The 17,291-nt window shown below is 42.0% G+C and overlaps 1 protein-coding gene across 1 annotated transcript in view; it reads right to left on the bottom strand.

Moving 5' to 3' along the window:
- GLI3 (GLI family zinc finger 3) overlaps positions 1-17,291 on the bottom strand; it is a 209,600-nt gene that overhangs the window by 20,971 nt on the left and 171,338 nt on the right. The window contains exon 10 of the mRNA XM_076330772.1: positions 16,564-16,704. Within this exon, the coding sequence (XP_076186887.1) occupies positions 16,564-16,704 (141 nt within the window). The remainder of the gene's footprint in view (positions 1-16,563; positions 16,705-17,291) is intronic.

Below are 17,291 nucleotides of genomic sequence, written 5' to 3'. Positions count from 1 at the left end.
AGCAACATAAATGTTGCGGACATTAATCATTCCACTTTTACAGTGGTAGGAAAGATGCTTTGTTGACTCTCAGCTTTGTTTCTTCTCTGATGTTCTCTTCCATAACTCTGTCTAAAATCAAGTGCAATCTCATTCTTGAAGGTTGCATTCGTGTATTACTAGCTGGGAGGTTAACAGGTGAAGCTGGTGTGTTACAGGAATTCCAGCTTTCTTTACTCTTTTTTTTCCCAAATGTATGGAAATAATTTTTCAATGCATGCTACTGTGATAACTGGGCTTTCCCAGTTCCTCCAGCACTGATGCTCTGTATTGCATTTGCCTTAGTTCAAGCAAGGTATCACAGCTTCCATATCTTGTGATGTTGCCAAAAAAACCCCAAAAGCTCCACCTCTCTCTTCAACCACCTGAATCTGTGACCTGCCCAAGGACAGGGCTAATTGCATTTGTGTGAGGGAGCTGCAGCAGAGAAGTGAAGGAACTGGAAGTGGAAACCACGAACCAGATGCTCAAGTCAATTGTTCTCAAACAGGGATGTTTTGGTTATGTCTCTGCCCTCCAAGGGTATGCACCGCTCTTCTGAGAACTGCTGAAGCAGGAAAAGATGCAACAGGGTGACCATGAGGATGACTCAGTTCTTGGGGCACAGGGATGAAGGAGCCTACAGGGAAGAAGTGCCCCGCCACTGGTCCTGAAAAAGTACGAGGGGCCAACTGCAAGCTGACTGCTCCTGGCATTTCTCCCAACCACTTTCTCCTACCCATCTGCCTTCTGCATTACTTCCCTGCTCTGGCTGCCATCCTGGTTGCCTCCGCCACAGTGCACTCCTGTGCATAACTCCTGCAGTTTGTATTACATGCTCCACACCACTGCGCGGACACTGGCAAACTCTCCTCCAACTTCCACTCACTCCAGCATCTTTCTTGGTGCAAACTGTGCGTGCTCGGATGCACAGTTTGAGAGCTGCGCTGACCATGTAACTGCTACCCTAACAGCAAAAAAGCCTTTTGCTGGAGGGTAATCCCTTTTGGAAAAGGCAACCTGACAGGTAGAACCCCATTACAACTTTCACCTTCACCAAGACTTCAACAATGCACGGAAATCACTTTAAGAAAAATAATCTTACATATCCATGTTTGGCTCACTTCTACTAAGTGTTTTTTATGCTCTTCACATTTAGGTCCCCAAATTACACCCACATTTTACCTGTCTTCTGTGTAAAGGTCACATGAGAAAAATTTAGGGTAATTTGGTGCCTGCAGTACAAACCAAGAGACCCAAGACAGAATAGCAAGGAGAAAAGCAGAGGGACGAAGGAGCCAGGTGAAGTGTGCACCAGTGATGGAGAATTCAAACTTGGCTCAAAAGACCAGGGCTGGAAGAAGAGACTGAACAAAGGCCGCTTGGTGAAGGGTTTCAGACCCACTGCTGACTAAGTGATGAAACTGTGATGTTCGCCTTTATGATGCAACTGCGACTGAAGGTGGTCTTCTCCCAAATCCTATACCCTAGCCCTGCACTGATATCTTCAGCCTGTTCTGCCTGCTTTCCTTCCTTCTTTCTCCATCACACATGCACGCAAGCTCTCACCACAGGCCGCCTGAGAGCTGGCTACAGGCAGGAGTGCTACAGCTTGAGATGCAGGAAGGATTCCTGCCTTCAGGAAACAGTTCTATGGCATGACTGCAAGGAGGTGCAATGCCTGTTCCTGCCATAAGCTCACAAGAGGAGATCCTCATTTCAAAGAGCTCCACATTCCCTGCAAATCTGTTATGCGTTCCTCTCTCAACCTAGTCAAAACAGTAATGCACAAACAAGGGCAGAGTTTTTCCTACAGTTGGATGGGGAAGAGGGTAAAGACTGGCCTGAAACCAAACATCTGCCCTTCACTAGGTTTGAGATTACCAGTGAATGTTGCCTAGAAAATGCACTGTCTGATACCTTCTAGGAGTGACTGAATATGGAAGGAGAGAAAACCACCTGAGGCTCAACTTCAAAATTTTCTGCTTCATGATCTTTGCATTTAGGGATAAAAATTGATTTTACATGCAACTGCTACAGAATTTCCAGGAAAACCAAATTAAAACCCATTAAAACTCCCTCACAGGCAGTACCCAATGTGAGCAATGGCTGGCTGACTTCTTTACAAATCTGAACTCACATACAGCTGTGTACAATCTTTAACAAAAACATACGTGAAAAACAGGCCTTACCTTAAATAAAACCCGACAAAACCTGAACAGCCCGGCACTTAGCACTGCTACAGATGTTGGTGTAACACACTTAAAAGCATATATTCTATTTCTGGATTTTTCTCATTGGCAAAAAAAGACCACAGAGGACTTCTGCCAGCACACTTGAGAAGGAAGTCATCATAAAGAGGCATTACAATAAGGTACTTAATCTTATTTGCAAATAGTATGAAGAATGAAAATACCATCCTGGTTTTGTAAGAAGCACACCAGCACACACAAGGCAGAAGAACTAAATACTTTGGATGTTTTCCCACATTGCTGCAGAAGACAAAAATCTATAGGCCTCCTTCCTGCCACCATAACTCATCCGACTTCAATGGAAATCAGACCTGCTGTATATATTAAACCTGAAATTAACTATTCTCCCCCCATATTGTTTGGCTTTGATAAATTCCAGCCGTTGCTCCTAGCCGAGATGCGCAGATCTTGATTCTGCGAGCTGCTCTGCTCGCATGGGCTCTTATGGCAGCCCAGAGCCCATTAAATTTGACTGGGTCCAAACACACTGAGCTCTCTGCAGGAGCAGGGCTTTAGCAGCTTATAGTTAGTTATCAAGTCGTGGGTTCAAACCACTCTCAAAGTAATAATATTTTCCTTTAAAATGGGATATGTTCACAAGAAAATAAAATGGGAAGAGATTTCTAATCTTTACATTCCACAACACAGACCAGACTGGTGGAGCCAAGAAATAAATGCTCAACAGTAAAGATGCCTTGAGCAGGAAAAAAATGGAAGCAAAAAAGTACCCAGCAAAATATTCCAACAACTGTGGTGCACCAAATGAATATATAAAGCCAGAGCTGTTTTATAGAAATTGTATGGTTTTAATGACAAAAATCTGTTAAAATTTACACCGCCTTTCAGTGCATGGGTTTGGAAATAGACTGCAAGCAGGTTAGTACCAACAGGCTCTTTGAGTTAAAATGTAACCATGTATTACAGCAGCTTTATATCATTTTATATTAGCAGAGACAAACTGCTTAATCCCATGAGACAACTTATAAATCTATGAAAGGCTATAGCAAGGTAGAACAAGAAAAAGCTAAAAAAGTACTCTTTTAATAAGATTTTGAAGTCTTCCAAACTCCCAGACTGGTACATTTGGTCATCTATCTACACAGAAGGATTAGCAAAGTACTTGATCCCTTACAAAAAAGTTAAACCATTGCCGCCTTTTACTGAAAATCCCATGCTCCTAAAGGGGCAAAATAGCAAGGTAAATGTCAGACAGTTAAACAGGATCTGCTCTTCGGAGTGTATTAGACATACGGACAGTAACACTAAGCATGTAGACAGGACTTGCTGAACAATATGCACTTCGTTTAGCTCAACCTTGGACCAGATTTTGTAAAACCATGCACTTTCTTCTGCTTTTAGTACTTTTTAAATGATTACAGCACAGCTAACACTGATCCACTAAAATGAAAGAAAAGATAGTTCTCAGCAGGATCTTCTAGTGTAAATCAATCGGTAAGTCTTTTTAATTTTTTTAAAGAGTCCTATGCTTACCACATGGACACAGCCAAATTGCCCATATGATAAAAATACCAATGCTTTGTCTGCAGAAAGAGACTGTTGAATAGCAGAATTCTTTTCAATAAATGCACTTAGTGTGTCCTTACACATAACCTACAAAAGCTGCAGTTCAGATTAGGAGCTAATGCCTGATCCACTTTTTGCAATGAAATGCACAAAAAACCCTAAGAAAGTCAGGAATGTAGTGACTTAAAAACACACAACACTTTTCATAGAAATTACAAAGAAAAATGATGGCAGTGATACGCATTACCAAAATCTTTACTAGACAATGTATGTTTTAACGTTTGTTTCATCACAGAGGAGATCCTGGTAGAATTAATACAACATTGGTGGGTGATAGAAGTAGCGCTGTGTTAAAGCTGTGACATCACGACTGAACTGGAGAAGGTATTTCGGGCACTTCCTTCCTAACATCTCTAAGAAACATTTCTAACAAGCTTCAGCACATGCAACAGTTTATTGCTCCTCTGAGACCTCCCTCAGCTTTTTTCCACTGGACATGCATTTAGAATTTATCTTTCACATCTGCACTAGGCTTGGTCATCCCAACCACATCCTAGCAAAGTTGGGGTTAGCAAAGGTCTGTCACAGGTTAGAAGTTAGTCACCCTTGATGCTCCAGGGAGCAGGAGCAGAGATACCTTCTTTCATCTCTCTCTTGCCACAGGATAACACTTTCTATTCTCTCGTATATACCGTAGACAGTCTTGTGTTGTAGCTAGACTACAGACGTATGTTTGAGCTGTTGGAATGAAAAGTGTACAGGATCTCCTAGTAGAACATGGGGGTATCACCTAACGCACTTAGAAAAGAGCCAAGGCCAATTTTTTTTCTGCCCTGCATTCCACACACTAACTTTAATTGACTTGCAGTGAACTTACAGGTGCTTCTGGTAACTAAAAATCAATCCTAAATAGTCTGGTTTAACTCAAAGATTCATCTCTTCTCCTATATACCATTGTGGTACCATCTGAATGGGACAGACTTGTGCTGGCAGTCAGCTCCAGAAGTCTGCAGGAGTAAACCAAAGGGCAGTCCTGTATCTCTGTAACTCTCCCTCATCCAAAAACTATCAGAGCTGGAGCCTGGCGCCTACAGAATGCGATATAAAACACACTTCTTTTTTCAGGCTTTTTTACTAACCGTAAGTGTCGGAATCCCCTTGGCAATTAATTTCCTGGCTGGTAATCCCTTGGCTCTGATCCACATGGAGAAAGTGGCTGCACTGGAGGGAGGTGTGCAAGGCACACGCTCCGGCTTTGTAAAATGAAGCAGTCTCTTGATTTAAATGACAGTGGCCAAGCCTGAAAACTTCATATTTGCCCTGTATAATGAAGTAAGCTAAGCTCACTGTTAAACAGTCTTTAAGCCGAGTGTAATGTGGCAAACAGTCAAATACTGTAGGTAGGATTTTCTTGATTATCTGTGATAATATTAGAAATGGTTTAGGCACAAGAAAGATATACAAAAACTACCCCAACGGTATAGCGAGATACAGAAATCTACATCATGTGATAATTAGCACTGATAACAGTTTAAAGGATAAAGCCTTAATTTTACTAACTTTAAGAAAAATTACACCAACAAAAAAAATCACACCCCCACAGTGTATTAAGCTTCTATATTCTCAGCTCTCATACAAAGGTACAAAACTCTTTCAGTAATCCTGCCTAGTGCTGGTAACTGGCAAAACAATCTGCGATGCGCTGTCCAGAGCTACAGGAATGCCTCTCCCTAGCAGCCAGGCCAGGTGGGCTTGATCAGTTTTGACATATATATTGTTTAAGTCTTCTGAGACAAAGGGGCAGAGAAGCTGTGTGGGCATAATTCCTGTAAGCGGCCAGACTCTGGAAAACATTTTGACTAAGTTTCCTTTAGTTTTAGACAAAGGTTCTCACAGGAGGAAGAAAGTTGGTACCGTGCTCACATGTGCTGTGAAGAGAACAGTGAGATACTATCTTTTTAATTAACTCAGCCTAAAGTGATGCAGTCTTAACTGAAGCACTCCAATCCTGGATTCCTCAAATTAGGAAGCATCAGAGCTAAATAAACACAGGAAACCCACTTCTCCTTTGCACTCCAGAATGCTAATAATACCCCACAAAAACATACTGGATCTCCCTGGATGCATCCCCTTTCCACATTGTCCTGACATGGAGGGCCTAACCATGGGCATACCTTAAGCAACGATCATAAATAAAACCAGAGCCAAGGGAATAATGGAAGGAAAAAAGGACAGCAGTAATTTTAGGTACGAATACTTGTGGAGCGAGCTCTTGCCCTCACTGAAAACACACTGAAAAAGGTCCCTGATTTCAAGGGGTGTTGCCCTCATCTGGCAGAAATCACTGCTGGGCTAAGGTGCTAACTGGAAGCAAAGCTATGTTGTGCTTCTCTCTGAAAATTTAGTGAGTTCCTACCTGCCGCTGTGCTGCTGCTGTTCTTTCTTTTAGTGCTTTCTTGACACATGTAGGAGAGGATAAAAGCCTAATGGGTGCGAGTGTCAGCACAATATAAATTACTGCAAGGAAAAACTTGATGCATGGCTTGGGATCTGAAAGAGGAATGTCCACCATTGTTTGTGATTATGGATCACATCACAATCTAATAGCAATTTTTATTTAATCAATAATTTCCATGCTGAACAGACAGCCCTGTTACAGAGAATCGACAAGCAGGTACTGATAGCGACAAGGCTTGTTATTAATCTTTACCCTGCCAAGATATCAACCAAACTACTGTAAAAAAGCACCACCAAGATGGATTTAGAAGTAGGTCTTTCTTTTTCTTGCTTTTCTGTCTGTCTTTCTTTTTCTTTCTCCTTCTCTTTCTTTTTTCCTCTCTCTTTCTTTCTCCCTTTCTCCCATTGCCTTTCTTTTCTTTTTAGCTACACAGCCCCATTACCCTTTTCCCTTTCCAGGTATGTAATATTTCATACACTTTATATTCTAAGTTTATTTGAAAAACCTGGGGCTTGAATTACACAAAAAGGCAATTCATATTAAGCAATTTCACAAATCAGTGGGACCTAGCCCAGTGCTCAGTGTTAGCCATTATAGGCTAATAAATCATACTTTCTCTTTGAGATGTCAATCGCCAAAGTGCTTTGTAAAAATGTTGGCATCTGTAATTCAGCGAAGCCTTTTCATCTTGAAATAAGATGCTCCAGACTGATAACAAGAATAATCCTCTCTTGATCAAAAAAAAAAATCTGCATTTTACCAATTAAAGCTGCTGCCAGAAGCCAAACGGAGCAGCACTGAGACTCCACTGGAGTTTATCTCTGCTAAACACAAGGAGGGATACAGTTAGAGCTTTGTTTCATTTTCAGCTTGACTACTTTATCTCACGGAGAACTGCAGCATCTCAGCCCTGCAATACATGTAAGAATGGTATATGCAGACCTCATACCTACAGTGCAAGGCACCAGAGGACCCATTCCTGACAAAACCACCACCCATTCATTTTATAGATTAGGCACCCGACACCTTGAAGAAAAGTCACGCTCATACAAAAGTTTAAGCACTGGAAAACACTGAATTTGCTTCACCACGATAAAAGGCTCATCTGCTTTTTTTGTCTTTCTATTAAGAGGTTACAGAAACAAAAGAGACTGCAAAAATGAATCCATGCAGCCCAGCCCTCTCAAAACCAAATGCAGAAGCTGCACTTGCGCCTGTATTTAGCTTGCCTGTCCTGGCCTCCGTTCATGCATGCTGATCTGACACTTCTGTCTGAGAAAAAGCACTTCCACATGCAATAGCTGGGCCAGCACTCATAGATTTCTATTCTTCCAGGCATCGGGTTTCTATGGACAAACCTTTTGGGTAGAATATGGGCAGCTAAGAGGGAGAACGTGGCACTTGTGACAAAGATACGAAGATGGGCTGCACTATGGATAGAATCCTGTTCATTGGGAGGCAACAAAAGCAGTGCAGAGACACACAACACCGAACAGGGGACTCCAGAAGGTTCAAGGTAGATCTTCCACTGATTCACCATAATAACACAGGCTACATAACAGCAAATTACTTAGTCAGCAGTAGCAAGGCAGGAAAAAGCTGCACAGAAACTGCAGCTCTGTCCAGGCGAATCCGCTTTGTCCTGGCCCTTTGGTCAGGACTGAAAGGTACATGGAGTCAATGCACAAGCCCAACCTTCCTTGCAGCTTGGAGGCAGCAAAAAAAGCAGGCAGGGACTTCCCTTTTCTCTCTTCTCCATGATATGCCTACAAGAGTCAGGAGCCGAAGAGCCAACTCAGTCTGCAGCTTTACTCTTGCCTACGCATTTGTCACTCAGTCAGCATGGGCTCACCTGGGACTTGGCTGGCAGCTTCTTATCCTACGCTTTTCCCCAAAACTGAAGTTACCTGTGAAACATCACTAACCTGGAACAGTACACTAGCTGAACTCTCAGGCAAAATAAACACTTCAAGTAAGTATTTATATCCACAAACCACCTAAACAGCGCTTTGTGATTAAAAGCACAGACAGAGGCCAAACCCTGCTCCCTGCCATGCACAGCCCTTTCCACTCAAGTGCCCACTTGTTACGACTTCAGTCTAAATGGCTAGAGTAACTTCTCGGGGCATAGGAGGAGCACTGTTCATCCCTACCCACAACAGTGACAAAGAAGTACTATTTAAATGACATGTCATCGTTTAGCAACCTCTTTCAGGGACACCAATTCAAAGACATTGACTTTGGCAACTCGTATGAACAGTAGCCGTAGCAGCAGCAGACTAACAACAAGTTTTCCTAATGCTGTGAAAGAAATGCTAATTACAGAGGAATTAAAATAAAAAAATGATTACATTTCTCTCTCTAAATCCCCTCTTAATACTTCAAAGATTAGGGTGGATTTATTTTTTTGTAAACCTTTCTCTATCAAAAAAAGAAATCCCCACTTTATTTTTTTTTCCCCTTCTCCTCTGTGATTCATCAGAAACTGGACTCTGGGTAGGGGAACTGCCAATGCGCTTGTGTAGTGGAGTGCTGAAGAGGACCTGAGCCAAAGCACAGCTGGCCTTTGGGTCAAGCCCATAGTGACTAAGATCTCTTCACAAGGCAGCAGTGCTGACTTTTAACTCTGCTGGAAGGCAGAGGGCATCACGGTGGCTGGCGCGGAGCAAGGATGTGCTGGGAAGGCAAACAGGGGCCGTGCCAGACCCCGAGGGCTACTGAGGCTACAGAACAGCAGTGAGGTCCGTCTGTGGTTACTTAACCTTAAAACCCGACAGCACTTACACGGTTACCTTTGATGAGGGGTTAAAGACATGCTTCATTTAAACAAGTCTGTGTTAGGTACCCATATGGAAACAAAGAGAAAACGAACATGCACTTAGGGGCACAGATCTGCTTACTAGCTTTCCTATGCCATGTAATGAATTGCTGGCCTATAAACAATGCTACCATTCTGGCACAGTTTAAAACTATGGGCTCAGCAGCCTATAATCCGGCACAGTAAGGTGGTGCCGTAATTATAACTCAGCCTTTCAACAGGCAGTGAGGAGGCAATTTCAAAACCTAAAAACTTCTGGATAGATGTTTCTCATGATTATTTGCTATAATCTCTCCTCCCTCTCTCTCCTCCCCCTTGTTCCGTCAAAGCTACAATGATCAAATATACTGAGGAGATGCACAAACTGGAAAAAAACCTGTCCATGGCACTTGCTTGCCTCTAAAACAACTCCCTGCTTTCTCCATGTTGTCCCAAGCCCTGGGCTTGTCTCACTTGAAGAATGATTTCTTTTGTCCGCAGCGTTGCTTCTCCAAACATGGATTAGGGTCCACACACCACTGAGTAAAAAATAAAATAAGATGAAATAGAATAAAACCACTAACAAAACCCCCTTTGCTGTTGTACGTAAAACATTCTCCTTTTGTCAGGAAAAAAGTGATTACTATAATGGATTTCATGTTCTTATCTATTCCTTACTCTTTTCAATTTAAAGGAAACATTTCTGAATCTTTCAGGGCAGCGGCTGTCACTGCCATGCAAAATCAGCCTGTGAACGGGCTGAAGCTTCTCTGTGTTACTGCACTAGAGCCAAATAAAACTATAATGAAAATGCACTGAAAACTGCCTCTGCAAAGAAGAATTAAAAATTAAATAAATCCCTGTACTTATTTGGAGACACATGCAAACTGGGATGTGTAATTACATCCCTTTGGGATTGTGAAGTGACTTCCTTCACGGAGCTGGGACTTCACCTGCATCGCGCCCAGTTGCAAGAACACCTCCAGCACCCAGAGAAAAGAAATCGCTAATGCACAGTGGATAATCTGCCTTTTGGGGCAGCTGTGTGTAATTGCTTCCTTTCAGGCATCGATGCCTACCCACACAGCTGCGACTAGCACCCTGTCGGCTTTGGCAGCTCAGGGCTGTTTCCTCATGGGGCAGTTTCTCCTCCTGCAAGTGGCAGGCAATGCACGACTCTCGTGGTCATTTACAGCTCTACCACTGCAGCTATTACTCAGGGGAACTGCCCTAATCTGGCTTATTCTCCTATTGCAGTTGGATCTTTTTTTTAGAGAAGAGAGGTGAAGCTCCCTCCAGTCCTTACCTACCACTCTCACTCCAGGAGCTAAGGAAGAAGCCACAGGCCAAGGGCAGCATGGTAGCAGAGGGAATGAGACTTTCAAAAGTCTATTGACTTTGAGTGTCCTTATTTCTGGGCATCCAAAATGACCCACTCTAAAGAGGTCTAGTCCTTCAGAGAGTGGTGTGCTCCTCACCTCCCAATCAGACACGTTCTTAAGTGTTTTGAGGTGCACAGCATTGATTAAGGCACCTCATATCACAATAAATGCTGCAAAACCTGAGCCGAGGCAGGCTGTAGACACAGCCCAGGTTTTATGTAGGTCTCCATGGATCGCTGGCCAACTTCTGTCAGTCAGGGCTGAACCCACCCTTTTCTGTAGGAGCGGAGGGCAAAAACCTAAGAAACTCAACTCAGGGAACTTCATGTAATGGTTCTTCTGGGTATCTTCAGTGGACCGCGATTGCCTTGGGAACACGTGGATACCTGAGAAACACAAGAAACTTTCCATTTGATACGATAAGGGAGCCAGGTGGAGCATTACAGCAGGTGCCCCAGGGACTGCCGGGGGAGCGCTCCAGTCACCGCGGCTTTGCAAACAGGCAGGAAGACCTCAGCAAATGAAACCCGGAATGTAAGCCATTGCTGTCAGTTTAGGGCTTTTTGATCTCATCTAATCAAATGTAACAACAACGAGAGAATTTTATTGCTGTACAATTAAGGAGAAAACACTAACAAAAAATAGCTCTATAGTTCTTCAAGCATGTTTTTGAATAAAAAATAATTATCATCAAGGCTACACAGCAAGGGGGATGAGAAATAGGCAGCACTGTGTTTTTCTGATTGCCATTGTATTAATATTTAACAATAACTTCAGTCATTTCCTTGAAGGATAATTTTCTTAAACAAACTTTTATCTTTAGTGTCTAACCCTTTTGCAATATTTTATTCTTGAACTGATTTCTGGGGGAAGAAAAAGACAAACTGCAACAAAAAGCAGATTTATAAAAATATACAGTATCTTATTAGCTTCTGGGCGCTCAAGTGCATTTATCACATATTTAAAACAAACTTGAGCTCAGCTAAGCCCAATTATAATATCTCGCTGGGCAGAGAAATTAATTAAACAGCTGAATGATAAAGACCCCAGCAGCAAACTGAGGCTTTAAAATAAATAAGATCCCCCTTTTTTTTTTAAGAAGAAGAAGAAGAAGGGAAAGAAAGAAACCTGTAACACACATGTTCAAACACTAATGTAAGCAATCTTTTCAGGAGTGCAACGCAGTGCAAATAAGACTACCTGGCAGGCGAACGCAGTGGCAGCTCTAACGCGGCTCTCCAACTTTGTGATTTGCTAATGTGCAATACACGCACCCCTTTTGCACCAACTTCAAATAACCCTGGGATACCAGCAGTGCAGCTCAGCGACTGAACCAGAACAAGGGCAGAACTTGTCAGGATTTAAGAGCTTTCAGCAAAACCCTTCAATTGCAGCTGGTACCCTATTCCATAGAAGGATATCAATTATAGATAGTGACTTGCTTTAGCAGGGCAGTCGGTACTGTCAGACGCTAGATAGACAACCATGAAGAATCATGAATCTTTCTATTAACTGTAAGGCGGGGGCAGGGGGAAGGATGGATAGGTGCTATAAATAAGGCAGAGCGTCTGAATGGTTTAACACCTTGCCTTTTGGTGTATGTATCATGAAAATTTAACCACGCTGAATTCTAAGTGGCACATATCGCTTGAAAATAAGAGCTCCCGCACCAAAATCATTGCGGTGTCAAACCCTTCTGGGTGGGTCAATAACGATTCTTTTATGTAGCTTTTCAGTTATTTATTCATAGCAGCCCAGGTTCTGTTCATAAATTCAGTCAGAAAACATTGTCTCTTGGGGCGTAAGCACACTTTCACTAGCGCCCACATTTTATACTAATAATAGCAGGACTTTGCTGCAGAAAGTAATGCAGAAAAATGCCATCAAATGCTGACTATCGTGCCCAAGACTGCAATTTCTGCTCTAAAGCTGTACCACATATTCAGACACAGATTATGTTTGTATTTACCATTTCATACATGCTGTATCACGCATCCCATTGTAATGCAGATATTGCTAGAATCTGATTCACCTACAGTTGATTTCAAAGTAAATCGGGTCCCATCATTCCCAAAAAGATAATAAAGCTATCCTCATGTGACAGAAACACCAGAAAATACACAAATTCATATTTACCTCTTTCAAAACACATGCATACTTGCTTGTGTATATACGCTATACATGATGGGAGTAATGACATCTATAATGTGAACTGTGTGCATTGTGTATTGTGGAAAAGCTCTCCTGAGCTCTGCTCAACCTGGTACGACTAGAATGCATGCTGAGCTACCTAACCCTTTAGGAAACAAAACAAACAGCTAGAAACACACTTCCATCTTTTCCCTAAACACTGCAGTTCCTCTAAAATTCCAGTGCTTTGGGATGCAAGGCTTGGATAACAGTCTGTTCTGTGCCATCGGATGTTTTGGGTCTGATATCTTACTATGATGTATGGCTACAAACAGTAGCTTTATTCCCCTGAAAAAAACCCCCAGATTCATTAAAAGACTTACTGCTAGCCTGCGTAGATCCTGAAAATTTAGCTTTATCAGGATGTACAAGAATGCTTTTTAGGTCTTTTTTTCTGAAACTCTGCATTTTACAAATTTCCTCTTCCCAGCTGAACTTCCAAAGCCCTGGGAACTGGTTTAGAGAATTGTACAGGGAAAGAATACTCTAAATACTTCCAAGTCAAATATACAAATGCATTTTCCTTTCTACTGAATATATGCTACATACCACGTACTCAATGAAGTGGGTGACAGGGAAGGGGTTTCTTTCAATCCTTTGTGAAGGTCTACATAGCTCACTCTTAGCTTCGCTATACAGTTCACTTGACTACCCATACTATGGGCAAGTAGGTGTGTGTACACAATACGATGTAGTATCACATGTGTAGTGCTGTATCACACCCACTCAACTTCTGAGCATGTGACTGTAGCTCTCTGCCCATGCTAACCATCCTTTCTGAGTGTCAGAGAACATAGGGAAGCCGGCAGATGTCATCTGGATGAGTCTTGCTAGGGCAATTTAAGCCTTTATTGTCTTTATCTATGCCAGTTGCCCCTGCCTTGATGATTACTACCCCACAGTAGATTCAACAAAACAGGATGGTTATCTATACTTTTGATGTCCCAGATGGCAGTCCAGTGTCTGACTTCAGACCCCCCCTTCAAACTCGGCTGGAGCAACTGAGGCTCTGCTGAGTCTGCCGGCGGGTTGGGAATCACCCGCAAAGCAGCAGCGCCTGCAGCCAGGGGAGGCAACGTGGCAGAGCTCTGCCACAAGATTTGAAGGTTAGTATCTATTATCCTGCAAAGCCCTGACCTTCCTGGGAAGCATAGCGTGATCCTAGCTATGCGCCTACCTGTATACAAGCTAGCTCAGGTACCTCCAGACAGCACCAAACAGTCCGATCTACACGTCTCCAGAGTCGCAGGGTGAAGACCTCATGCCCATATCAGGGCCATTCCTTCTCTTGTGTTTGAGCAGCATCTAGCACTGCAGGACTCTGGGCTTGATGAGGCCTCCAGCTGCTACTGCAGTGTAAATATTACCAAGTAAAGGATGTACTCACACCACTGAGACACATACTCTCTCTGTGCCTAGTTCAGGCGCAGACTTGAACATGCCAAGTCAGGAACTCATCCAATGCAAAGACACTGAGGTAACTGCAAATTACGGCAATTTGTATCTACTCGGATTTAATCACAAGTATTTGGGTAGGAGGCATACATGAATCACAGCAGTGGGGAGATTTTCAAGGGCTGAACTGCTACTCAGGGACTTAACGCTTTCTGCCGGAGTCACACACCTAAGCAAAACCAGGACTGCCCTCCTGTGAAGCCCTACTGAGACCTGGACTTCATTTCCCTAGTTGCTGCAGGTGTACATCAGAGGGCTGTAGCAATCAAGGGCAGACAAAATGTGGGAGAGACAGACCGTGGTGAAGGGCCAGACTTTCAAACAGAGTTAGATGTCTAAAGCCCTTTGCAATTCTGGACAGAAATAACTTGCTTAAGTCCCCACAGCAGGGCTCTGTCAGAGCAGCAAAAGAAATCACAAACCAGGGCCCCATCACTGAGTCATGCTGACTCTTAAAGCGTGATTTGTGCTACTTGAATGTGATGGTTGCGATGATGATGATTTTATTGTCTTCAGGGTATCGAGTCAGGACTTGCACCTCGTAATCTTAAATGCCATCATAACATAGCTGAATCCTGAGCCCTGCCAAAAAGAAGTCCTTGTATCATAGAAACATTTTTTATCTGCCTTCTTTATGTCTAGAGAAACCCATTTGAGATGTTGCCATCATGCAGAAACATAAGAAATACACTTTTTTCAGGAGTCTTGCTATTGACCCTTATCAGTACAGTCAGAGTCGCTACAAAAATCACACCAGAAACAACAAATGCATTTAAAAAAAAAAAACCCAACCAAACTATCACACTGTCAATTTAATTCACCTGAAACTACAAAACATTAGCTATTAGCTAACAGGCACAGTGGAATTCAATTAAATTTTATGTCTGAAACTTCAGAAAAACCTCTTCCTTTTTTTCATTGCCAAGAGCATCTTTATTCTGAATTTCACTTTTATTGCATATATTTTGGTGTGAATTATTTATCATCATCACTGGGATCATTTCTGAATATTGAGAAAGGTTTGCCAGGCATCATAAAGCTCTAGCCTTACAACTATTAGCAGATATAAAGACTGTGCCTGTGCAGAGCCCCAGGTGATGCCAGTTGGTCTGTTTGCATGGAATCAATTGCAAGACCGACACTTGATCTTTTAAATGTGTCCAACCCTTTGCAGCAGCCATTCATATAGCATTTCTTCCCAAAAAGATATTACGATATTGAAAGAGTGTCTCCTCACATTTCATCTTGGCCTATTAAAATGTTAGGGTATTTTTTGTGCAAAATGTGTCCAAAGGATTATTAAAAAATGGCACATTTTTGCCATTATTTTAGTTTGTGATAGTCTTTCATTTACTATTATTGATATTGTTTCTGTTACTACTACCACCTAATAATAACAAGAAACTGAAAATACATCTTGATGAATAACTGCAACACCAAGAGGCTCTCACACTCCAGGAAGTAAAAGCTGGCATTGCTTTACTAAAGATAGCTTTGCAGCATCAGTTTACCATTTTGAATAGTGTTTGGAAATACGTGGTGGGTTTTTTTAATTTATTTTGGGTGGAAAAGTACATTTTTCAACAAGCTATTTCAGTAGTATTGGCCACATTATGCAATAGATTTTGCATGATCTCCAGGAAAGTATTAAACAGTTTTCTACAATAAATAGGATTCTGACACACTGATCATTTGCTGAAGATGTTCTTCTCTAATCTGTACTAGGAATTCTTTTTTTTTCAGAGTATTTAGATTATGTTCTGTGATGCCAGTAATCAAGAGAGGTGCTGCTAGCTAAGGAGGCTGGAAATGGGGGGGATTGTACTTGCCAGGTTATATTCTAGATTTTGATCATTCATTTTCTAGCTTACAATACTACAAAATAGTAAAAATCATTTATATTGGAGAAGTGGTAGAGAGGAAGAAAAAACAAGGCAGATACGACTAATATTTGGTGTAGTATAAATAAGACCATCCAGTTCGCTTTCACTAAAAAGACTGAAATAGCTCAGTCTCCATGTATTTAGCCCAATAATCCACTTCAGTTTACACACAACAGTAAATTGATACCCAAAACCCCCTTAGGGAAGGGGAAGAATTCCCCTTGCCCATTTCTACTGTTACAGTCCCTTTTGGGAGAAAAAAAATCAAACTTGGCTAAAGGTTAATAATAATTCATGTTCAGCTTACTATTACTCAATAACTATCAAAGTCTCTAACTCAAAATAGCGTTTGCTGGCTTACAGGATCAGAGCCATTACAATCTCTATTGAAGACTTTATTGAATTTTACACTAAGCTTTAGCTGACTGAACAGGTCAAGCACTGTGGCTCCGAGTTTTCTTTATTCTCAGAAACTCACAAACCCCTCTCCAGTTTGCAGCGCTGTTAGCTAAGAAACTTGACTCAGCACAGGGTCAGAGAACCCGACCCCCATGAAAAAGGTCACGTAGTTTTAAAACCCAGTTCCTGAATACCATTAACTTACATGCACTAGCTGTTCCTGCGTGTCAAACTCCCGGGAACAGCCTTCCCAGTGGCAGTTTGTCTCGTAGACCACTTCAGGCTCCTGTTTGCTTTCATCTTTGTCCCCTTCCTCTTTTACCAGGGTCATTCCTTCTGGCTGTTCCTGGAGAGAGGAAAAAAACAGGGGTGAGGAGAGGAGAGAGGAAATTCTGAAACTGAGGAGGAAGACAAGTGAATTATTTCAGCATTAAAAGAAAGATGGGAGTGGGTGTGTAGATTATTTTACTCTCAGTTCACTCTGTTACTTGGTTCTACAAAATATAGAAGCCCAAAACAGGCCTGGTAAGCCAGAAGCCATTTGCAGACTATACGCGTAAAATGATTTTTTCCTCCCCAGAAGTACTCACTGCAGAGAATTTCTAAAAAAAAAAATCCCTTTACATTTCAATTCAAAGCAAATCATAAAGGTTTGGCTTCCCTCTCCCCATACTTAAGCAGCTCTTTATTTGCACACTTACCCCTTATTATTCAGTGGCATCACTAGTGAAAAAGGCACTAGTCAATATCGTTGAATTAATTGGAATTTGACTTTAGTACTACGGTTAGACACAAAATGGATCACCAGTAATCCGAAGTGTGTTTTCATTGTTAATCCAGTGACTATTTTGCACACAGAAACCTTTCCAAAAACAATTTTGGTAATTTGGTAATTTTCAGGCTGTTAGCCTGTTCTTGCCTGTAATGTGTGCG

This window comes from Aptenodytes patagonicus, chromosome 2, assembly GCF_965638725.1.
Source record: "Aptenodytes patagonicus chromosome 2, bAptPat1.pri.cur, whole genome shotgun sequence".
Lineage (NCBI taxonomy): Eukaryota > Metazoa > Chordata > Aves > Sphenisciformes > Spheniscidae > Aptenodytes > Aptenodytes patagonicus.
This window is presented reverse-complemented; position numbering and strand designations above follow the sequence as displayed.